The sequence below is a fragment of the Sorex fumeus genome, unplaced genomic scaffold (genome assembly GCF_029834395.1).
Source record: "Sorex fumeus unplaced genomic scaffold, SorFum_2.1 ptg000013l, whole genome shotgun sequence".
Lineage (NCBI taxonomy): Eukaryota > Metazoa > Chordata > Mammalia > Eulipotyphla > Soricidae > Sorex > Sorex fumeus.
The window spans coordinates 28,133,927-28,159,928 of NW_026606070.1; the positions used below are offsets into that span (position 1 = coordinate 28,133,927).

Sequence of the window (26,002 nt, forward strand, 5' to 3'; positions counted from 1 at the left end):
TCAGCAGATTTCCATGTGGCTGAGGACTCGTCACTGAGAGCCTTTACATCAGCACACCAACCCACTATCTTTTATTTCTGGTTGGGCGCACACCTCTCAGTGCTCAAGAGCTACTCCCTACTTGGTGCATGGGACCAAGTGGTACCAGAGATCAAACCCAGGCTGGACCTCCGGCAGGCAAAGTACACACTCCAGCCTGTCAGGCTTTCTCTCTGGTCTGCGTCCCTTTGATTTTAGTATCACTAGTCATCTAAAATTTTTGTTGTTGTTGTTGTTGTTGTTGTTAGTGAAACACCATAAGGTACAGTTGTAGACTTACAAGTTGTTATGCTTGGGTTGCTGAACTCTTTTAGAAATATAAATCAGGAGCCAGAAAGGTAGTACAGCTAGTGGGGCACTTGCCTGCCACGCAGCAGACCCAGGTTCAATCCCCAGCAGCCCATCTAGTCCCCCAGCCTGCCAGCAGTGATCCCCGAGCACAGAGCCAGGAGTAGCTCCTGACCACCCCCAGGTGTGGCCCCAAAACAAAAACAGAACACATGTAAAATCAACATTACCTCTAGGGATAGTTTATTGTATAAAGATTCCTTAAGAAAATAAAACTTGCTGAAGTGTTGTATTTTTGCATTACCACTCCTTGGCACTTATCCAAAGGATATGAGAATACTAATTCAAAAAGATCTAGGTATCCATATGCACATAATAAATAGCACATGTCCAAGTCAAGACATGAAAACAGCATTATTTGACACAGTCAAGAGAAGAGGGCAGAAGAAACAGCTCCAGGGGCTGAGAACATGCTCTGCATGAAGGAGATTGGTCTGATCCTGGCACCACATACGGACATATGGTCCACAAATAACTTCTGGCCACAGAGCTGGGTGTAGCTCCTAAAAAGCATATGGGGTGTGGCCCACCACACCCTCCAAGCACTCCCTCCACCTCCCGCAACCTCTCCATACACAATGACATGGAAACAATCTCAAGGTCCATAATAACTACCCAGAGAGATGATTGGACAAAGATATATATATATATATATATATATATATATATATATATGCAATAGCACAGACAACAGAATTCTACTAAAACAAAGTAGAATTGTGCCTTTTCAGACACCATCGATGGAACTTACCTGTCAAATGAATAACAAGTAAATTCTTACATGGTCCTTAAACGAATTCATTCTACATTGCACCTGGCAGAAAGGGAGCTTTCTTCAATTGTGTTTGTGTGTGCGTACATATCCCCAAGGTGATACAAAATGCATTTCCTTAGAAAGATTCTGTACTTCAATTACCCACAATTTTATTTTCGTCTTCCTCTTAGTCTATTATCAGTCTGTCACAAAATAAGGATATATATCTACAGGAAAAGATTCAAGCAGGGAGGGTTCCCTGAACCAAACCTTCAGAATATAAATGAGTCCTGTAAGGTCCTTGAGGAAGAGACTTCCTTCTTCATCTCAGTGTCTACTTAGGATTCTGGTATACAGCAACCATTCAACAAATAATTACCAGGTAAAGGAATGAAAAATCATCCAATAACAAAAACAATACCACACAAAGAGGAAAATGCTATCATTTTTAGGTTATCAGTGTTTTAAAACGTACCTGTTGCTGTGAAATTTTCAACTTTTTTTAAAAGTCTTTGCTTCTCCTGTTCAAGCTGATGAACAACAGTTTCTAGGTCTGATTTTATTAGGAGCTCATCATTCAGTCTCTCCTTTTCTTTATGACATAAACTTAATTCCTGCAAATTTTTATACCATAATTAAGATTTCTAACTTTGTAAAATAGTATAGCCCTTAAAAGACATATTTTTGTAAACACATTTATTTTTATTTGGGAGAATTTTGGAGCATCTCTCAAGCAGAGTTTGGGGGTCCATGGCCATTCTCAGTGCCCCCAGAAGCCGCCACTGCTACCCCCAGCAACGCTCAGGGGGCCATGAAGTTCCAGGGACCCAACTTGGGGTCTCATGCACATAACACAAGATTTGATTTCCAGTTCTTTGGGCTACCTCCCTGGCCTACACACATTTATTTATTCACTTTATAAAGCCTGGCAAGCTACCTGTGATGTATTCAATAAGCCAAAAACAGTAACAACAAATCTCATAATGGAGATGTTACTGGGCCCGCTCAAGCAAATCGATGAACAACAGGAGGACAGTGCTACAGTGCTACTATAGTTTGGGTGCTAGAGTTACGCTTATAATACTGTTAACCTTCATGGTCTATTCAAAGTAACTGCCCCTTCACGACCACCAAAGTGCCCAAGATTCTCCCTTCCTCTTCATTCTACCTTCCCACCCTCCCCCACCCCCACTGCTTGTTAAATTATGTTGTGCAATCAATGGCCAAGGGTTTGTCATCATTCCCAAGCACATTATTTAAAAGTTATTTATATACACACTAACTTTTAACTTCAATTAAAATCACTGTGCTTAAAGCATTATACAACTCAGATGTCAACAGGCTCCTTGCTGAATTGTTGTATTATTAGAATTTCTTTTTATATTTGTCCTATTTTAAAAAACAAGTATGGACCTGCATAGTGAAAGTTCTACAAGCTTTCATATGTTGAAAGGAGAGCAACAGTATGCCAAAGTTCTTTCAGACTGCCATAGGTACTCAAGACACGATTATTCTCTCAGGCTTACCTGCATGATGGGGCTAAGACCAGTATCTGAACACGGAGAATTCATTCACTAGTAAGAATGAAATCTATGAATGCAAAATGCTCTTCAGCATCAAGTACATGGGAATTGCCTAGTAAGTGTTAGCTATCAGTATCATTAGTATCTATCTTAATACATAAAATATAACCCTAATGGAAAAATAAGAAAAAGGATCAAAACCAGGTCACATCAGTATCTTACTACCTGTCAGCATTACTGAAACTCAGCTTCAGTGTGAGACAAGCATTATGAATCATGTTCACCTACAAACGGCAAAATTTCCTGGCCTCAAGGAGTTTGAGCTCACATTGCAGTGAAACATGATCAAAACATTTACCTGTTTCCTGACTCCACGGAAAGATGCTACAATATTTAGGTTGAAGCTCTAGTAGTGGAGGTAGGAAGCGGGTCTTGCATGCAGCTGACCTGGTTTTGATCCCCTCCCTGGCACCCCAGATGTCCCGCAAACCTGTCGAGAGTGACCACTGAGTAAATAGCCAAAAGTAAGCCCTGAGCACTGCCTGCCACGTGTGGCCCCAAACCAACCGACTGACCAACAAATTAAAACAAACAAAAAGAAGGCAACACTTAGGGCCCAGTGATGTAGCTCAAATGGTAGAATAATGCCTTGCATGTGTGCAGCCTTCAGATCCATGGCCTGGAAGGATATGGTCGGGGTAGTCCCTGAGCACTGCAGGGGGCAGAGCCCACGACAGCAATAAAAAGGGAGTAGGCAAGATTTACTCAGGCTGCTGAGGCAATTGTTCAACTGCCTGAACCGAATACCTACAAAAATAGCTGAATAAAGAAAGAAAATAAAGACACCGTGATATGTTGTTCAGTGTAAGCACACAAAATTCAACCATTATTTGAGCACTGATGCACGCACATTACAATAGATTTGCTGTTTATTCTGCTTTATGCCACTGCAGTGTGAGTACTCATACTCACGCTGAGTATAGAGTATGTATAAGGCTGGAAAGCTAGTACTGTGGATAACACACTTGCCTTCCACATAGCCAAGCCAGGGTTTGATTCCCAGCACCACATCTGGTCCCCTGAGCACCACCTACAGTGGCCCCTGAGCAGAGTCAGGAGTGGCCGCCAAAACACAAACAAAAAAGAGTGTATGTAAAAATGAGTGTATGTAACTAAAAAACTTGAGGGAAAAAGTATTAGACTTGGTTTCCAATCTTAGTAAAAACTCATTTAACAGGCTACTATATACATAATAATTTTTGGGGTAACCTCCCGGAAATTTCTACCTGAAGTAGATTTTCTTTTTCCCAATCCTAGAATCTGGGGGAGATGAGAGGGACTGGAGAGTGGTTCAGGTGTTTGACCCCAGGCGTTGTATGTGTGAGGCCCTAAGTTTACCCCCAGGCACCACATTTCTCCCACAACACTGTTAGGTGTAACCCAGGTGGCTGCGAGTCCGCCTTCCCAAATATTAAGAGACTGGTTATAAAATCATAAAAAAGAGCCCAACAACTCTAGATTGTGGTTATCTCTAGGTTTGTGCTACAACAACTACTAGTCTTCTCATTTGAAGATAATCAGAAAACAACATGACCAGGAAAAAGGTTTGTAGTATCAGTCAAAATTATTACTATTTGGTTTTTGGGCCACAGGCAGCAATGTTGAGGGTTTACCCCCAGCTTGGTACTTGGGGATCACTCCCAGTGGGCTCAGGGATCACACTGTGCTGGTGAGAGCACCCAATCCTTTTGCACACAAAGCATGTGGTCCAACCAGCTGAGCTATCCCTCCATCCCAAGAACAGAGGCTTTTTTGTTTTTTGTGCCATACTTGGTGATGCTCAGGGGTTACTCTATGTTCTATACTCAGGAATTACTTTTGGTGGTATAGGGGGATGATATGGGGTGCTGGTAATCGAACCCAGATCAGCCATGTGCAAAGCAAGTGCCCTTTGCTGTACTATCTTTCCAGCCCATTGAGGTGGGTTTTTTGATTGTTTTGGTGTGTAAATGTGTGTTTGGGTGACACCCAGCAAATGCTCAGGATTAACTCCTGGCTCTGCTTCAGGGGATCACTCCTCTGGTACTCCAGAGACCATATGGGATTGTCAAAGATTGAAATTGGGTTAGCTATGTACGAGGCAAACAACCTACTGACTGTATAATCACCCAAGAGTGACAGTTGTGCTACTTTGCGACTACATGAAAATAAGCCACAGACCTAAATAACTACTGTAATGTGTAGATAATCTCAGTTATAAACAGATACAGCAAAAAAAAAATCACTAATTCTGGAGCTACTTCATATGACATTTACTTACCAGTTCAAGTTTTCTCATTGTTTCTTCAAGACTCCGCATTTCAGAGAGTTTCTTTTTAATTTCTTTCTAGGAATAAAAAATCTATTAGGTAAACACCTAAAAGTCAAGAATAATTATCACTGTCTCCCAATTAAGCAAATAAGACAAGGTCACGTTTCAAGTTTATATTCCCATTTCTCAGTAAGATGTGAAAAACAGTAGGGCTTTTCTTCAGTTTCTTTGCACCCTAAAATACTTACAAGAACCTTTTTATACTATCTGAAACAAGAAGGGCTTAAAGGCAGGCTGGGGGCATTGGGGAATAGTAAGCGGGAAACGGGGGACATTGGTGGTGGGAAACATACACTGGTGGAGGGATGTGTGTTGGATCACTGTATGACTGAAACCCTATTATGAACAGCTTTGGATAGTCAATAAAAAGTCTTTAAAAATTTTTACATAAAATTAGTGATTACAGTGTGTGCTTACACTTAAATGTCTATAAGTAGGAAAAAAATAAAAAAGAAGGGCTCTTGGAAATAACATTTTTCCTGTACTGGATAAACTTTCTTGTGTCTTTTAAACTCACTTTATGTCATTGTCATTTTGGATTCTCCTATCCTACTTGCTATCTCCCAACCTAATACTACCAACCAAGATCCTCCATACTAAGAATACTGAATGCCAAGATAAAAATGTTTCTGTTGAGACAAGCTGTCATGTCTGAGCACTGCCAATGGCACACAAGAAATCTTATTTTGGATGGTATGTGCATGAGCATACAAGAATCTAAGGAGAGAAAAAGATACAGTGTTGCAATGAAACTCAAGTCACAAAAGAAGAATTAAAATGGTACTAATATGTTCATTTTCCTTTTGTTTTAACCGTCTTAATTGACTGGTTCTTTGATTTATAATACTAGTAAGGACAGTTTCCCATGCACATAATTCCAATACCACACACCTATATAAACTCCATTTTAAATAGCGTTTTCAGTGGCCATAAAAAAATCTTGGATCTCTCAAAGGTTCCATATGAAACTCATTAGGCTTTTTCTCTGTTTCTGCAGACAACATAAATGGGATGGAATAAAACTGATAGAATGCTTTGGACGGTCTGGACACTTGTATAATAAATATTGTCCTCCAACACCAAACATAACAATAAAATCTTTCCATTTCTTTCCACAATGTTTTATAATTTCTAGTGTGTGCAGCATCTTTCAACTAAGTTTATTGCTGTTTTTCATTCTTTTTGATACTACTATAAATGGGACTACTTATATAAAGGTAAAGGTAAAGGCCCTCCCGTTGTTCATCAATTTGCTCGAGCGGGCCCAGTAACGTCTCCATTGGAGACTTTGTTGTTACTGTGTCTGGTATATCGAATACTCTCGATAGCTTGCCGGGCTCTCCGAGAGGGGCGGAGGAATCGAACTCGGATCGGCCATGTTGGCTGCATGCAGGGCAAACACCCTACCGCTGTGCTATCGCTCCAGCCCTATATAAGTTTAGATATATATAAACTTTATATATAAGTTTCCTTATATAAGTTTCCTTTCTGGACTGTTAATTACTAATGTACAGAAATGTACCTAATTTTTATTGATTTTTATATCTAGCAATTTTGCTGAATGTGCTTGTTAATTCATATCTGTGTTTTGCTGTGTTTTTAGGATTTTCTTTTTCTATATATGAGATTATGATATCTAGAAACATAAATTTCCTTTCTAATTTGCATGCCTCTTTCTCTCTCTTGCCTGCCTGCTCTGACTAGCACTTGCAGTACTCTGTTGACCAGCAGGAGTGAGAATGTGCATACTTGTCTGTCCCTGACCTATGAGGAAATGCCTCAGTCTTTCACCACAGAGTAAAGGTTGGCTGTGGATGTCTCATGTATAACTTTTTATTATGCTGACCCAGTTTTCTTCTATTCAAGAAATTAGTAGGGTGACATGCTACAGAGATCTCCACAGAGATGTCGCCACATGGCATGCCATGGCTGATCTCTACAGAGATGTCTCCGGACCCCAAAGTCACCATCCAGTGTAAAAAAAATTTTTTTAATTAACCTCAGATTTATCATATTTAAAATTTTAGAATTCCTGGAGCATGTGGCTACAAATGTGGCCATGCCCCATCTTATACTCTACACCACTGATGTACCAAGAGTAGCACACCACATTTGATGGGAGTGTAAAGTAGAAGGCAATCAGTCTTTTGGAGAAAAAAAATACGTGTACGCGCACATACACGCGCACACACACACACACACACACACACACACACACACACAAAGGTTTAACAACATATTAGTAATCTCTTATACAAAGGTTTAATGGCTCCGGGGTGAGATAATTTACCTACTTTCCTCTAAAGAAACTTTTTAGGATCATTTTCAGTGGTTTATTCATAACAATACAAAATAAACTATTTAGGTCCTCTTTTCGGAGAAGGGTTTGGAAGATGGGATGGAAACATTCAAAATATGGTAAGGTGTGGGAAGGTATAATGGTGGTGGGATTGGTGTTGGAACATCAAATGTAATAAATTATTGTGAACAACTTTATAAAGATAAAAAATTCAAAAAAAGATGAAAAAATTAAAAAAAAATTAGTGGAGATGACATGTAGAAAATTAATTCAATTATAAAAAGTAGCAGTCTTCAAATTAGATACCAACTTTGGAAGAACAAAGTTTTTCCAGAATATGTAAAACCCCAATAGTATTCACCCAGCTGTAAGTCACAAACATCTTAATACCTTAGGACCTGTAGAAATATACATAAAATTCTTAAAATTAGGGCGAGAGAGATAGAGGTTTAGGTGCATGCCTTGTATGTGGCCAATCCCAGTTGATCTCTGGTGCTGTATATGGTCCCTCAGCACTGCCAGGAATGATCCCTGAGCACAGAGCCAGGAATAAGTCGTAAGCACTGCTGGATATGCCCAAAACACAAAAGAAATAAAAGTAGGAAATAAAAGTTATTTACTTAAGGAACTCTTTGTGGAGTGGGTAAAAGGTAAGTTTTTCCCTTTCCCCATATCCATAGCCTTTTACTCTTTTTCAGAAGAAAGGAATTTATTCAATGGCACAATGTCTCATGATATAAAAATACTTTTAGTGGCCAGAGAGATAGTAGAGCAGGAAGGGTGATTGCCTTGCATGTGCATGCAATGGACCCCAGATTCAACCCCTGGCATCTTATATGGTCCTATTGGTTCCTGAATACACAGCCAGGAGTAAGCCCTGAGCACTGCTGGGTATGGATGAAGGGGGGAGTGGTAGGGGTGGGGGGAACTGAAGTAGACAAAAAGAGAAACTGAAATGTTGGGACTGGCAAAAGGCTTTTCTCACAATTTCTGTTTTCTTTCACAATTTTAATTTTCTAAAAAGGTATATCCAATACAGTTTTAGTTTACTTTTCTTTTTTTTTTTTTTTCCTATTTGGATCCCACCTGGCAATGCTCAGGGGTTACTCCTGGCTGGCTCTGCACTCAGGAATTACTCCTGGAGGAGCTCGGAGGACTACACGGGATGCTAGGGATAGATAGAACACAGGTTGATCGCAAATGTCCGATCTGCTGAACCGATTCCAGCCCACAATTTTACTTTTTTTTTTTTTTTTTTTGCTTTTTGGGTCACACTGGCGATGCTCAGGGGTTACTCCTGGCTCATGCACTCAGGAATCACTCCTGGCGGTGCTCAAGGGACCATATGGGATGCTGGGAATCGAACCTGTGTCGGCCATGTTGGCTGTGTGCAAAGCAAACGCCCTACCCGCTGTGCTACCGCTCCAGCCCCACAATTTTACTTTTTTGTTAATACTTTGGACCTTCTAGTCACTTCAATTAATGTATTTTTTTTTTTTGCAGAGATACTTAAAATAACATCTTGTGGGGATTTCACAGAGAAAGAAGGATCATCTGGATCCAACTGACTCTCTATCCCATCTCTATGTTACCATTAGAGGAAAGTGCTCAGGCCTTTATCTCATCTTATCTATCTTGTCTATTTGATAGACTATTAGGGGTGCAGGCAGTGCTAGGGATTGAACTCGGGGTCAATGCTAGGCATATGCTCCTACTAAAGCTATATCCTTGGTCCCCCACTGGCTACAGTTCACAGAATGATTGAATTTTATTTTAAAAAATTACTTACACTAAACTAGAAATTATAGCCTTTGCATCTTGAAGTTCAAAAATGCTATAACCAACTTAAAGTGTGCAAAGACATACAATAATTTGAAAAAATACTTGGAGGGGAGCCTGGGAATAAATTAGTGAAAGGTCTAGAGAGTATGCCTGGCATGTGGAGCCCCAAATCTGATATGGAGAGCTATCCTAAGCACAGGTGAGCTTTGAAAAGACATGGAATGGGGCTGGAGCAATAGCACAGTGGGTAGGGCATTTGCCTTGCACATGGCTGACCCGGGTTCGATTCCCAGCATCCCATATGGTCCCCTGAGCACTGCCAGGAGTAATTCCTGAGTACATGAGCCAGGAGTAATCCCTGTGCATTGTCAAGTGTGACCCAAAATGCAAAAAAAAAAAAAGACATGGAACATCTAAAAGTACATCTCAGAAAATGTAGAATTACAAAACAAGGAAAGCAAAAAACCTGATTCCAGATACTCAGGTTCACTAGGTCCTGAGAGCACTAATGGACAATCCCGCATCTCTGCCTCACCTTTGCTTCCCCAAGCTCTTTATCAGCGGTCTCAAGCACCTCTTCTTTATGCCTTTCCAACTGCTGTGCTAGCTGGTCGATTTCTGTTAATTCTTGGCAGAGTTTTTCATTTTTGTTACTTAAATTAACAACTTCAGTAGTTACTGTTTCCTTGGTTTCCATAAGCTCTTGTACATGCTTCTCCAGGTCTTTATTAGCTTGCTGAAGAAAGTCAACCTAAATTGAATTTATAATTCACAAGATTAAGAATCAAGAAAATTACCCTAAATAAGCAACTTCCAAAATATTTCAAAATACTATGTTTTAAGTACTAAAAATTAAAACCACAACTAATTCACCTTTGCAAACATGTATTGCTTTGTAGATGCTGCAAAGCTGTGGATCACACTCAGTATTGCTCAGTAAGTAGTATGTGGGGTTAGAACTCGGGGTTCATACACACAAGGGGTGTGCTCTAACACTCAGCCCCATCCACAGCCAGCGAACTTATGTTGTTTTGATTTGAAAATCTAACACTACATGGTTAAAAAAATATATATGTATATATAAATATTCACGGACTTCAATTTTCAAGCATGAAAGGGCAATTTGTGAAATTCTCCCCAATGCTAGGGGAGAATTAAGAATAATTCCACAATTAGGTCAAGAAAGTCTCTATAATAATGATATCATTCTAGACTTTTAGATAGCATATTTGGCTGAGCATCTGAAATATGGCCAATTCAAACTGAAATATAAAGATGATACATATGTAGGATTTCAAAGACTTTGTACAAGAAAGGGAATGAAAATATCTCAGTGGCATTATCACAATATTTATTATATGTTAAAATGATTGTAGAGGGGCTGGAGTGATAGCACAGCGGGTAGGACGTTTGCCTTGCACGCAGCCGACCCAGGTTCGATTCCCAGCATCCCGTATGGTCCCCTGAGTGACTGCCAGGAGTGATTCCTGAGTGCAAAGCCAGGAGTAACCCCTGCGCATCACCAGGTATGACCCAAAAAGCAAAAAGCAAATAAATAAATAAATAAATAAATAAACTGATTGTAGGGCTGGAGGAATAGCACAGCGGTAGGGCGTTTGCCCTACAAGCAGCCAACATGGCCGACCCGAGTTCGATTCTTCCACCCCTCTCGGAGAGCCCGACAAGCTACCGAGAGTATCTCGCCCCCACGCAGAGCCTGGCAAGCTACCCATGACGTATTCTATATGCCAAACACAATAACAACAAGTCTCATGATAGAGACGTTACTGGGCCCCCTCGAGCAAATTGATGGACAACGGGAGGACCATGACCGTGACCGATTTTGGATATAGTACTTTGGGTATAATGAGGTTCCTGCAGTGCTCAGAGGATTAGGATCAAACCTGGGCTTCCAGAAGGCTGAGCAAGCACTCCGTCTGTTGAGTTATCTCGAGCCCTTTACATACACATTTTAAAAAAGCAAACTGAAGATTACATTGTAATCTTATAGTTTATAGCTTATAGCTATTCTCTTATAGCTTATTCTCTTAAGTACATGACATTATAGTATGTATTTTCCTGCCTTAGTAAGCATTCCTTAAAAACATGATTTTGCAGTATCTATTATTTCTTCTGTATATTCTGGGGCTATCAAATTTTCCCATCATAAATAAGACTTTCAGTGAATAACCCTGTTCTTTTTATAAAAGTGTGGATTGTAAAATTTTTAACAGTCAATGAAATAACTCCAGAAATAATTACCTGAACATTTAATTGGGCAATAAGTTTTTCATTGCTTTTATTTCTAGATTCCAGAGAGAGGATATCAGGGGAGCGACCACCATCCAATGCAACAGATAGTCGTTCTATCTCTCGTTCTCTTAGCTCAATCTGAAGACATACAGTTGTGTTATCATTAAAAAAAATCAGGCTTTCAACCAAAATAATACCAGACACATTAATCTGAACATACTCCCATTTTTTTGTTTCTTACAATGTGTATAAAAACTTAACATTTAAATATGTACCCAGCACATATTCTATTTAAAATACATTTATGCAGAGCAAAATGGAACAAAGAAATGTCAATGTAAGAGCTGTCAATATAGGGGCTGGAGAGATAGACTGGTAGGCAGGGTAGCTACTTCGTACAAAACCAACCCGGGTTCAATCCCTAGCACCTCATATGGTTCCCCAGCACCACCAGGCGTTATACCTGAGTGAAGAGTAAGTCCTGAGCCCCACCAGGTGTGGACCAAAACCCAAAACAAACAAAAATGTCAATATAGAGCTGGACATGAAGATTACGTGCATGCTGGGGCTGGAGCGATAGCACAGCAGGTAGGGCGTTTGCCTTGCACGCGGCCTACCCGGGTTCGATTCCCAGCATCCCATATGGTCCCCTGAGCACTGCTAGGTGTAATTCCTGAGTGCAAAGCCAGGAGTAACCCCTGTGCATCGCCTGGTGTGACCCAAAAAGGAAAAAAAAAGTGATTAAGTGCATGCTTCGCTTTCCATGCAGGAGGCCTGGTTTCAATCCCTGGCACTTCATGTTCCCCCAAGCACTGCTGGAAGTGAATTCTGAGCAAACAGCCAGGAACAGCCAGTGAGCACCACTCGGTGTGACCCCCAAAGTCAAAATACAACAAAGAAGAATTGTCAACATAATTTTTAATAATATATCACAACTGAATAGATTTGTCCAAGTTAATTTCCCATCAGGGTTGGGAATTGTTCATATAAAAACCATTAGGAATCCAAGGAAAACTGCAGCTGTCTCACAAGGATGAGGTCATGAATGCCTAGTGATGTGCACATATGCTGACCAAGATCTCAGAACTAGAATCCATGACCTCCAACCTCCCACACCCAGTTGTGTGTGAGTACTGCAACCAAAGGGAGGGACCCCTGGCAAGCATCACATCTCAAGGGATGTAGGAGCACAGCCACCATGGCCAGGATTGGGACACCCCTCCCCAGCACTGTGAGCTCCAGATAAAGCACATACTTCCTCTGGTAAACAGCACAACTAGAATGTGAGGGAGCACCAGAACTAAAGGAGTATGAATTCACTGAGCAGAAATGCAAGCTCAATTAAAGTGTGGAGCTGCAGCTAAGTGTGTGAATGCCACAACCAGATATGTGATCCACAAAAGACAGCACCAGCAGAAAAATGTGTGCACACACAGTGTGTGCACGCGTGTGTGTGTGTGTATCCCCAGCCATTACAACACTGATGAAGGGAAGGAAAGGACAAAAAAAACCTACACTGAGTTTTCAAACAAAATCTGGCCTACTTCAGAGACAAGTGGAATAAATGAATGAATGCAAAACACAAAGAAAATAGTAAACTGCTACTGAAACCCAATACTTAAAAGGACAGACAGTCAGGGTGAATTTAATTATGTACTATTTAGAAAACAGCAGACACGAAAAATCACTCTCAATTATGTGACTTCACATAATCTATATGCAAGAATTTTGGAAAGTGCACACTTTCATTAAAAACAAAAAAAAAATCAAGCATTCAATTCAATAAACATTCAACAAAGTTCTACATATAGTAAGATGAATATGATCTTGAACTTTCAAAAAAATCAGTTTTTAAGGAAAAACTAGCAGTAAACCAATAGTTTCTGTTTAACATGTTATTTAATTATAAAATACAGGAATAGCAGATGGTACCAAAGCAAATAAGGAAACACTGATTTATTCTTCAAGATATATTCATGACTGTGGGAATTAGTGAAGTGAAAACCAGTAGGTCAAAAAAATAAAAAATCTTATCAATCGTCCCATGAAAAGAGAGGAGGGATGCGTTGGAAAGTGACACAGAGGTGAAAAGCAAGGTACTTCTGAATGAGCAGGAATGGCTCACAGGACTGGCCACTATAAAATACAAGGATATTAATCGATGGAGAAGAGCCTGAAGAATTAATTAGGCAGGTACTAATTAATGATGATAAACAATGAGTACTTTGTTAAGGAGAAATATTACTCTAGACTAAAGGGAAAAATTGACAAAAAAAAAATAAAATAAAATCATAAGCAGGGTTGTTGAGTAAAATTGGGACCAGAGAAATCTAAATGGGCTGAGACCATACTTTGCACCAGGAAGTCTGAGTTCCAACCCTAGCACTGCATGTTGCCCTGAGCATTGCAGGATGAGACCCTTAAGCCAAGAATAGCCTTCAAGTACCTCCATGCATAACTCAATATTCTCCCCGCAAAGCAAATAAAACACCTGGTGCTATGAGTCTAAAGCTTAGGGAAGAGGTTTAATTATTATTAAACAAAATGCATATAGAAGACATTTATGTTTGTCTTCACTTTCCCTCCCTTTGTTGTTATTTTAAAAGAGGGGGGAAGTACTTATAGGTGTGTTTTTATGTAGATATGATGAGTGAACAACAAATAATAAATAATAATACAGATAAAAGTATAGGTAAATAAAATGTTTTTTAAATCATAAGCAGGGTAAGAAATGATGAGAAATGATTAGGCCCTAAAATAAAACAGTGGTGGTGCTGAAGCAACAGTACAGTGAGTAGGGCATTTGCCTTGCATGTGGGCAACCTGGGTTTGATCCCTGGCATCCAATATGGTCCTGAGCCCCTCGAGGAGTCGATCCCTGAGCACAGAGTCAAGAGTAAACCTTGAGCACAGCTGGGTGTAGCCCCAAAACAAAATATAACAACAACAAAACACTACAGAATGTAGGCTACCAACCAAAGTAATAGATAAGACAGAAGAATAAAATCAGATTTGTGAAAGATGGCATCAAGTTCAGTGGGAAGTTAGGGATAAGGATTTGGAGATCACTAGAGGTTTGAATTAGTCATCCACGGCAATATTTCACACCAAGAACATGCAGGGAAAGAGGCCAAAGACAGACTTCTGGAAAACAGTAGTATTTCAAAGATCAAGCTGAGGGAAACAGGAAAGAGGAAATGATTAGAAGATTACAAAAGGAAAACTTCAAAGAAAGTCAAGTCAAGGAAGCATTTCTAAGAGAAAAGATCGATAATGACAAACACAATAGAGTGGGTCAAGAAAATAAATACTACAGAGATACTTCTGTATGAGTACTTAATGTCACCAGTATTACTAACAGATCAATAGGGGGTGTGCAGAAGGCAGACTGCCATGAGAGCACAGGGTGAGCTGAAAGTGAAGAAAGGACCACACAAGAGCAAGGCAGTGTTTGAAGGAGTTTGCGTGGAGGGGGAAAGGCTGCCAAGAGAGGACGTGCTCAGGGCCTTTAGTGATGCTAACAGCATCTCTTCATAGGACTTTTTCAAAGATGAAAAGAACTATTGGTTATAAAGGACCAAACGTGATAACCTCTCAGTATCTGTATTGCAAACCATAATGCCCAAAAGTAGAGGAAAGAGTATGGGGAAAATTGTCTGCCATGGAGGCAGGGGGAGGATTGGAAAGGGGGGGGATACCTGGGACATTGGTGGTGGAGAATGTACACTGGTGGAGGGATGGGTGTTTGATCATTGTATGATTGGAACTAAACATGAAAGCTTTGCAGCTGTATCTCATGGCGATTCAATTAAAAAATCAAATTAAAAACGGTAAGTAAAGAGGCCATACAAACTACTTATTAAAGAAAAAACGGTAATTGATTAAAGCAAGCTTCCTTGGAAGAACAGAGAACCTGGGGTCAAATCCTAGCATTAAATCTCAAAGACAGTCTGAGTGTACAAAGTGCTAATATTAAAGCAGACGGGAAGCTGAGATAAGGTCGTATTTGAGAGAGGGGTATGGTAAGTTGGAAACAGTAAAAATGGGAAGGTATGCTGAGAAAAAAATTAACTCGAGCAAAAAATGCAAAAGAGAATCTGAGAGGCAGCAGAGTTGTCCCAGCTAAGATTAATAAACACAATAAAGTTGTGCAGCTGGGCAGAAATGATGAGGCTATTTCCACCAAACACCTTGCCACCTCTCTGAGAGGATCAAGACGGTCAGTGCGTGTTCATAATTGCTTCAGAAAAAAATGTGATAAAAAAATGACAGTAAACTGAAAAATAGCAATAGAATTCAATTCATGAATTCAAGATATTGTGATCATTTCTCCATAAAGTAAGCTTTTTGACTGACAATATTAAAATGTCTTTTAAATTCCATTTTTATCAAAATAATCTTAAAGCACTTTACAAGCTGACATTACATCAACACGCTACGCCTATATTTTTATGTGCAGATTGCTTTTTTTCCTTGAGTTTTGGGTCACACCCAGTAATGCTCGGGGTTACTCCTAGCTCTGCACTCAGAAATTACTCCTGGCAATGTTCAGGGGATTGTATGGGATACTGGGCATTGAACCTGAGTCAGCCATGTGCAAGGTAAATGCCCTACCCGCTGGACTATCACCCAGACTCCACATGCAGATCACTTTACTCAAAAAAAAAAAAGGGCAGTTTCTCAGGAAATGGAAAACACATTACCCACACTTAAACTTCAGTTAGCATTTAAGAAAGATAGCCTATAATTATTCAAATCAGAATTTAGTAAAGACAACCACAGAAACTATAAAGGGACAAAGCTTCCTGTGGTCTAACTCTGAGTAATCCTCCTTCTTCGGAAAGAGCCCTAAAGGGTCCTGGAGCCTGCAGAGAAAACATGCAATGAACAGGGTAGAATGGAGAGTAATTTTCACAGAAACTCAGGTTCAGAGAAATGACAAAAAAACGGAGTAAAAACTATTTAAAATAAAGCACAGCACACACACTTCAATAAAGTACCTTCTGAGAGAGAAACAGGAATATAGTTATAAAATGGCATTTGGGAAGCTAGATGATTCACCTAAATGGAAAACAGAAACAAAAAAACTACTGTTCACTTCAATAACGGACCAAAGGAAAGGACCATAGTGCTCTAACGTCATCTGAGCCATTTCAATTATCAACTCTCAAAATTTGATGAAAAAGATAAAAACTATATAGAAACTTATTGATATCAAATATACCCAAATCCATACAAAATCCCAGCAACCTATTCTCAACCCTTATAATGCAAGTAATTGAGAATCCTACCTGCGTGTTATAATCTCTTAGTCCACTTTCCATCATTAGTAGCTTTTCTTGTAACTGGAAGACTTCCTCTTGAAGTTCTTGAATTCTGAAACACATTTATAACTAATGCACTATATGCCTTTATTACAAAATATAAAATAACAAAATGCATTCTTTTATATGTTCTCTACTTTCTATTTCTCCATGAGGTACCAGCGGCCAGGTTGGTTCCAAAACAAATACATAAATAGAACACATTCTACTGGAGATTTCTTTTTATAGAGTTAGATTTTAAAAATACTAAACAATTTGAAATCCATACATTACACAATAAAACACCTATTATTTTATTTTGATCTTAGGACAACTCTTTTAAGTTGCCTTTGAGGTATTGCTATAAAATTCTATGGTTCAGAAAATTGGGGGTCTGGTACAAAATCACATTTGTATTATGTAAAATAAGAGTTTAAAATGGTTTCCGGGCTGGAGAGACAGTACAGCAGGTACGGTGTTTGCCTTGAAAACAACCAACCCAGGTTTGATTCCTGGCACTGCATATGATTCCCCAAGTACAGAGTCCGGAGTGAGTACAAATGGGTATGGCTAAAACTAATCAAAAATAAATAAATAAAATGTTTTCTGATCCTGACCTTTTCTTTTCTAATAATCAACCCCTGCAATCCTTCAGAGAAGAAAAATACCAAGAAAGAGTAAAATTTTCTAAGTGATATAGCACAGAACCTTTCCTTTTTGGAACTTGTTATTCTAACAGATTTAAAATTTGTCTAAATTATCTGAACTCTCAAACTGCCCAAATGTATTTATATTACATCAATCTCTGCCAAGCATTAACAACCACTATTATCTTTAAATGATAAAAGCCAGATCTGCTTTCAAGACAGCCATTCCACAGGGTAGGATAAATAGTCTGGACACAGCCCACCCTGCTACTCCTAGGACAAACTTTTTCTGTTAATCTAGTTTAGGAAAAGCATCAACTCTACTCAGATATGTACATAGATGACTAATACAAACCAACTGTACATGTACAAACAAGATAACTCAGACAAATACCACCTATGACAACTTGATAGGAAAAAAAAAAACTTGAAGGAGAAAAAAAGATAAAGAGAGGAAATGATATCAGTGGAGCCTTAAAAACTAGTGGAGAGGTGGTCCAAAGACTGAGTGTTCAGGAGGGGAGGAGCGTGTAAAGGAGAGGGGGAGGGAAGTGGGTGGTGGGCGTGGTGTCGGAATCTTGTACAAATGAAACCATCATCAACAGTATTACAAATCACAGTACTTCAAGTTAAAGACGAGAATTTAAAAAAAAAAAAAAGAGTTCCTAGGGGCTGGAGAGATAGCACAGCGGGTAGGGCGTTTGCCTTGCACGCAGCCGACCAGGGTTCGATTCCCAGCATCCCATATGGTCCCCTGAGCACCGCCAGGAGTAACTTCTGAGTACAGGAGTAACCCCTATGCATCGCCAGGTGTGACCCAAAAAGAAAAAAAAAAAAAAAAGAGTTCCTTGTCCAGAGAATGCAATAAAGAATTAAAATAGAATTTAGAACTGATTCCAATTTAGGGAAGTAAAAATATAGAGCTAGAGAATCATAAAGTAAGAATTTCAGAACTAGTTATAAAAGTGTCCATGCCCTTCAGCATTGGCAACTAAACATAAATCTGATGTAATAGAATGCCTCCCCACCTAAAAAGAAAACCAAAAAAATCACTTGGCAAATGAAACTAAATGTCCATCAACTCTGATTAATTAAGGGGTTAGGTACTCAATCATTTTCAAACGAATATAGACAGAAGCAACAAATTTATCATCTATTTTGAAATCAGTTTCAAGACAAGTGAAAGCACTGCATTTTCAAAATACAGTCACGAAGCTAAAAGGGCAGTGAAGGAAACAGGAGCCTCTTATCAAGAAATGCAGAGTTAGCACGGAGGCCAATTAGCGAAAGCCAACAAAAAGAGTATTGCTGTTGCACCGATTGTCAGCCACTTGCAGCAGGTCTGCGATGTAAGGGTCATCTGGCTGAGGCACAGGGTACGAACTGACTTCTGAGGGAGGGACTGGCTCGTCGATCTGCATACGCTGCCGCCTGAAAGCAATGTTTCTTTTCTTGCCACCTTAAAAATAAAAAATCTGTGTTTAAAAAATTTAAAAACCAAACACGGTCATAGAATTCAATATTACAGAAGGTTAGCCTTTGTTATAAAGTGTGTCTCTAGCTCACATAACGTACTGATAAAATACTTTCCTCCTTATATATACTGATCTTTAAACAATGTATTCTGGAAAAGTTCAGTGAGACATAGTTATAAAACGATTTTTTTTTTTTTGCACAGTTGGGCACATGAACTCAGATTTAATGTATTCCTTAATTAAATAGAGACCGAACCTTAGCATAATAAAAGTTGAGTGTGCCTTCATAGGGTTTACTGCTATGAACCCAGAAGCTAGCTAGCAGAAAAATGCCAAGTTGCCTAAGGCAGTGAAAACTAAAATACACATATTAAGCAATGCCAGAGAGTAGAAAATTGCAACCTTAAGATGCAAAATTAATATATTTTAAAAAATGATGTCTGTACTAAAACCATGCTATAACCTGAATTAAGAAATGTTTTTTTAATTATCTTCAAAACCAGTATAAATTTCCTCTTATTAGATTCGTGCTGTCTTGGTCCAAACCACATGGTGAAATGTGTTTGCTTGAACTTCTGCCTGAGGTTAAGATTTGTACTTAAAATTTAAGGACAAAAAACAAACCCCAACTCCTTTATCATTTAATTTTAACAAATTTTATATTGATGACATTTTAATGTTATGATGACAAAAAACTTAAATTAAAAATAATGAAATAATTTGGTTCCAGTTGCACACCTATACAAAGCACACCAGGTTCTTTCCCTAGGTCTTGATCATCTTCCTGGATTGCGTCTCAATTTCTTTCAGCTTTCTTTCTTTCTTTCTTTCTTTCTTTCTTTCTTTCTTTCTTTCTTTCTATAATCAATTAAATGCAAACTTTCCTAGAATGTGTCTTCGGTTCTCTTTCCTCCCATTCTACATAATCTTAACAGATAATTCCTACCATCTTCAACTCCTATCTGATCATCACCTATATTTCTTTTCAAAAAGCTGACAATAGGGGTCAGAGAAACAGTACAGCAGGTAGAATGCTTGCTTTGCATGCAATCAACCTGGATTCAATCCCCAGCTTTCCACTGATGCACCAGGAGTAACTCTTGAGTGCAGAGATAGGAGTAACATCTGAGCATCTCTGGGTGTGGACGGAAAGCAAAAAATAAAACAATAACAACAACCCCAGAAAAACCCACAAAACAGGGGCTGGAGTGATAGTACAGTGGGTAGGGCATTTTCCTTGCACGCAGCCGACCTGGGTTCGATTCCTAGCATCCCATGTGGTCCCCTGAGCACCACCAGGAGTAATTCCTGAGTGAAAAGCCAGAAGTAACCCCCGGGCATTGCCAGGTGTGACCCAAAAAGCAAACAAAACAAAACAAAACAAAAAACCCACAAGACAAGCCTGACAATAACTAAAGTAGCTTTATGTAGGAAATAGGAGAGAGGCAAGATAAAGGAGAACCCCATAAAGTAAAAGGAATGATACACTTCAACCAGGGATGTGGGCCGCTCCGGAATGGAGAGGCCAAAGAGGAAAGGGAAGACCCTGATCGCCCTGAGGTTTTGATGATGAGACCGAATTAGTACTGAACCTTACCAAACTCCTAATCCCTTGGTCTCCGGTCTCATAATTCAGCCCATCCTGTTTCACTTTTGCCCACATCTTGATCCCCAAATTCAAATATGTCAGAGACCATCTCAAAGTCACTAGCATGGGAGACTCCTGTACTGACCTTACGCCTAGACAATCATCATTTCTTGGGCCTTGCTTAAGAACTACTGAGCTACTAATAAGCTAAGTGCACCATTTCCAAATTATTTTGGGATGAAGAACTTAAAAGTGAAAAAGTAACTGAAAATGACTTAAGGTGCTGGGGAGATAGATCAGGGGTCAGAGCACATGCCTTGCAGGCACAAGACCCAAGTTTACTCAGCCCTCATGCCCCCCAGCTCCCAGGCTGCTGAGTACAGGCCTGGAGGTGCCCAGTGTGCTGGGTCAGCACTGCAGCACTAAGCTCCCACATAGAATCATACGGCTCAGTTGCAAGGGCTTAGGAGGCTCCTCCAAAAAGTAATGACTAAAGAAATGATTACGTTGTTTCTAATTTCTAAAAGCTAGAGTTTCTAATTCTATAAAATATGTGGAATTTTAGAAATAAAGTTGGCATGACTAATTTGGGGAAGTTTCTCCAAAGTGGTACTCAGGCAACCAGATAACACTCCCCGTAATACTCCGTTCAGGGCTAGGGCCCTGCAGTGCGGTGATGCTACTTGGGCCACCCGACTGCACTTAAGGGCCTCTTGGGTAACACCTGGCAATGGCTGGGGCCTCCAGGGCCACAACGTGCAATGCTCGGAGGCCACTGCAGAGTCAGGGTTCGATCTTGGGCCTCACATCCTGGTTCCTGTACTAACTCCCAATCCAAATGCATTTTTCTAAACACTAAAGCCAAAGTACCGATTTCAAAGTCCTCTTTCAACAGTTTGAATAGCTTTAAAACATTAGATTCACAAAATTGATTTTGAGAAGGAACAGACTCACCTGGAGTTTGTACCACAGCATGTAAATTCTTCTCTTGAAGCTGTTGAATTTTTTCATTTTTAGCCTTGCTTTCTTTCTCCATAAGCTTGAGTTTGTGAACATATTGGTTATTTAAAAATTTCAGATCAGAAGCTTCACAGGCACTCTTCTTCAGTGCAGTTTTCAGCTCTTAAAATGAGAACAATTAAAACATTATCGTACCGCTCAAGAAAGCTAAGACCCTCTTCCATTTCACAAAATGTAAAAATGTCACATTAACTTAACTCTCAAAAAACAAAGAAAAGAAAGGGCCAGGAAAATGGTATGGCTGTTAGGGCACCTGACCTGGGTTCAATTCCCAGCACCCCATTGCTCCTGAGCATCACCAAGTGCAGCACTGGGGCCTCCTAAACATCACTGGCTGTGGCCTTGCGGGCCCCTCGGCCCCCACACACACTGCCGGGGAGGCCCTGATGGTTCCCAGGGCCACAGGCCAGAGCAGTACCACATCCTCAGGTCCGAGTACGGGAGCCAGCAGCTCAGCTAGCTGAATGCTGCCAAGCAGTGGATGGCAGGTCCCCTAAGCACTGCTAGCCAGGCCCAGAAAAAAAAAAAAAGAAAATGAAAAAGAGAAATAATATTTACTCTTCCATGTCAATACGTACATTTTTAACACAAAAATACATTTAAATATAATAATGCATTTCTAACAGTGGTCAAAACCACTGGCCCACTGCAGAGTCAGTGGTTAAAAATCTTCAAAAATAGATTGAAAGCCACAATATGATACCGTAACTTTAGTCCCTTAACCAATCAATCTCTTCAGGAAGACAAAAAATGAAAGGCTCTATCTGATTCTTGTGCATGCTAGAAAAGAGCATTACCTTTTTCACCACTGTTAATAAAATTGCAAATTGATCACTAAATACATAAGGGAATTATATTTCCTTCTGAAGCATAACCGGTATAAATGAAGATTTCCGATGCAGTAAATTGGGTATGAAGTTATGGGATTATGAATTGCCAGGTATCATACAATGATTTCTACTCTTGAAGAAGTTCCAATAAGAAATTATAAGACAGACATACCATTATTCTTTGCCCAGTACTTTTGCATCATTCTAGAGGAACTTCCAGCAGAAAAATAAATTATTAAACAGCAGAATGGTCTCTGGCTTTATTTTAATCTTACCTCACTTTACATAAGCTTACTTCACGTTACAAACATGTCTTTACCCGCCTCAAGATCTGGGGAGAGGGCAGTTGGGATAGAGAAGGGACCACTATGACAATGGACGGTTGCAAGTGATCGCTCTGATGGGAGATGTGTGCTGAAAGTGGGGAAAAGACCAAACATGATGGTGTCTCAGTATCTATATTACAAACCAAAATGCCCAAAAGGGGGGGGAGGGAGGGAGGGAGGGGGGAGAGAGGAAGAAAGAGAGAGAAAGAGAGAGAGAGAGAGAGAGAGACGTGTCCACCATAAAGGCGAACTGAGAGGAACAGGGGAGACTGCTGATGGGAGACATACAATGGTGGAGGGATGGGTCTTGGAACATTGTATCACTGAAACCCGATCATGAAAGCTTTGTAACTGTTTATCTCATGGTGATTCACTTAAAAAAAAAATTGAAAATTTAAAAAGAGAAAAAAAAGAAAGAAAAAAATAAAAGAGACCATGTCTTCAGTTCCAGCATTTAATATTTTCTGCAGCAATTTTCGTTTTGATGAAAATAAAATTCATCTTCAGTGAAGGATCAATCTTAGGTAACTATGGAATGCAAATTTATTTTCCTTTCCAGAAACTGTTACACACACCCTATAGTATCTTAACAATGATTAGTGGGAAAACTATCATATTTTATTTCGGTTTTTGTTTTGCTTTTGGGACACACCAGGTAACGCTCGGGGATTAGTCCTGACTCTGCACTCCAGTGCCCTACCCACTTGTACTATCACTAAGACCTGAAAATTATTCTAACCAATATTTTTTAAGTTAGATGATATTCAAAATGAAGCCACAGAATTTTACCTTTAATGTTCTGGTCTGATTGTTCTCTCAGTTTCATTAGTTCCAGGTATAATTCATTATTTTCTCTGAGCAGTTTTGCATTTTCATGTTTGTAAGGTTCCAAAACAAAATCAAAATTGGCACTTTCTTTTTCAGCTTTTGCAGCACTTAGTTTTGACTTCCGAAGACTTTCTGTTGTATGAACTAAGTCACTAAAGGAACAGAAAATACAAATAGAAGGAAACATTTTATTACTTCCTGATAACTGAAAATATATTCCTACAAAGTATTAAAAATATACGGATATACTAAAATATATTTTAATATATTAAAATAAAACAAACGAAGTTTTTCAAGGTACCAGGAAATATTCAAAATTTTTCTCATAATAAATTAAAAGTTAAAAGTTAAATAACAAAGTCATCTTGGGATTTCCTGCCTCACTCATCTACATTCAATTAGTCATTTGACCCTGTAGAAAATTAGTCGTCCATTTAGCAAGTCCTTACGGAGTGCCTACTGTCCTTACCTCCGAGAACACAGGCCTGGCACAGCGACATCAATTTCTGGCACATCAATGTTAACTGAGCCAGAAATACAATCACTAGTTTAATGACATGGAGCTCATACCCTACAGATTGTCAGAAAGATCTATTACTATGTGAAAATCCCAACAAAACTTTAGGACCAACGAATGACAGTTCAGTCTTTCCTCAGCAAAGCTGTAATAAAGTTAGTCCCTCGTCTCATACTCTCTATAACCTCATGCTTTTCGTTCTAGAGGGAAAAAGGAAGTCTAAAGATGCTCTGCTGGGTATGTTTAGGTAGCGTGTGACACGTGACAGTCCTGCAGGCCGTACAACCAAGCAAGACGGAAGGGAGGAAGGAGAAGAGTAAGGACCTCCCGGGCAGAGGCGCACAGATGCAGAGACAGATGAGAGTGGACATATGTTGAGGGAGCTTTAAGTGGCTCGAAACATGGGGGAAACAGCTGCGTACACTGGAAGACGGACATCTGGGAAGGTCATTAAAAAGACCACACAAAAAAGTTTTTATCCACTCTTTCCTTCCCATTATAATTGTTTGGAGGCCCACTCCAAAAGTTTCCTAGGTAATTTTTTACTGCCAGTCTCAAACCCTAGTAATGAGTTCAAGTTGCGAAGAACTAACATTACCAAGAGGATTCCAATTAAGGTAATGTGTAACGGCTAAAACCCAGCCACGGAAGTGAGCCATCATTAATGCAATTATCACTAGAGGCCAAGGAGCGAGACGGAGAGAGCTCTCAACCCCATGAAAATAACCACATTAAAATTTGTAATTCTATTTAAACAAACAAATTTTAGAACAGTCCGGTCCAGTGGTGACTCCTAATTTTACAATAGGGAGGTCCTGAAACGACGGATGGGGCATCCAATGATGATTAAGAAATGTTCAAAATGGCAACTACTGGTCAAAACGGCTGTGTAGGCAGATCCTTGGTTTGAATTCTCCCATGGTGGTGGCCAAATTTCCACCAAAATTTAGATGAATCCCAGAATCTTCTGGTCATACTGATGAGGACCAGGGTGCTGTCCCAGGGGCAGCCAAATCTCCCCCAGGAAGCGCCGCACTGGAACCAGTGGCTGGAAGGTTGTGTACAGTGTGGGACTCTGCCCTGGGAAACGAGCCGCGCTCAGGAGTGGAGGGGAGCCCCTAACACTTGCACCCCAAGTTTACAATCCTATTCTTACACAACACCCCCTCAAATGGGAGGCAAGCGAAGGTGCACCCAGAGGTCAGAATCAGCAGCTGTCAGCACTGCAGGAGCCAACCTCGCCCTAGCAACCTCCTGCCTTCGAACCCTGAGTGCCTGTTCATGCCAGAGGGACAGCAGAGCTACCAGGGCACCAAGAGGCACCTGCTGAGCCCACCCAGACACATGTCTCCTGGGTCCACAGCGGACTAAGCAAGCAGGAAGAGCTCCTTGTGGGCCTCCCAGAGCACAGCTCGCACAGATACTGAACTCGCTACTGTTTGAAGATGACCACAGTAAAATTAGCAATTCTGTTCACCAGGGAAACCACAAGCTGGTTCCCTCTTTGAATAGCCCAGTCCGTTGGTGACCCCGAATCCGACCATGTAGAGGTTCTGAAGCGGGACCCCTACCTGCTCTGCTCCATTCAGCTCCGGGTGGCATGCTCCGAGGCTGAGGCCAGTCAGCTCCTAAGCTCACACCCCCACACAGGCTAGTCAGCCACACATAGACCTTTGTGACCACAGCGGGGCAGCCTGCGACCCTGAACCTCCAGCTGCCACTAAGACCCTCCCTCCAGCCCTCCCTTCCTCTCAATACTGGCTCTGAAGGACTCAAAGTCTTGAAGCTCAAGACACCCCAAGTCTGCATGAACGTGGAACCCAGCTGCCCTTGGGCACTTACAGCCTCAATTCCTTGTCACTGCTGGACAGGCCCTTGGCAGAAGGCAGAAACGGGCCTCATGACACCCTACCAGGTTGCCCCCAGCATGTTCAAACTTGGCACTAGCGTGCCACTGGGGAACAATGTTCACACTCACTGGTCGCTCTCCAGGTTCCGTTCAAACACAGACTTGAACTCTTGGTAGGCCCCCTCTAACATGGTGCCACAGGTCTTGCCAAATGTAAAGTCCCATCACAGAAAATGACCCGGGTCTATCT

The 26,002-nt window shown here is 40.4% G+C and overlaps 1 protein-coding gene across 1 annotated transcript in view; it reads right to left on the bottom strand.

Annotated features, from left to right (window-relative positions):
- Positions 1-26,002, bottom strand: part of CEP135 (centrosomal protein 135) — a 66,861-nt gene that overhangs the window by 34,014 nt on the left and 6,845 nt on the right. The window contains exons 3-10 of the mRNA XM_056111271.1: positions 23,348-23,538; positions 21,337-21,504; positions 18,637-18,778; positions 16,661-16,745; positions 11,379-11,507; positions 9,652-9,867; positions 4,985-5,050; positions 1,617-1,755 (exon numbers count right to left, since the gene is read on the bottom strand). Coding sequence (XP_055967246.1) covers positions 1,617-1,755; positions 4,985-5,050; positions 9,652-9,867; positions 11,379-11,507; positions 16,661-16,745; positions 18,637-18,778; positions 21,337-21,504; positions 23,348-23,538 — 1,136 coding nt within the window. The remainder of the gene's footprint in view (positions 1-1,616; positions 1,756-4,984; positions 5,051-9,651; positions 9,868-11,378; positions 11,508-16,660; positions 16,746-18,636; positions 18,779-21,336; positions 21,505-23,347; positions 23,539-26,002) is intronic.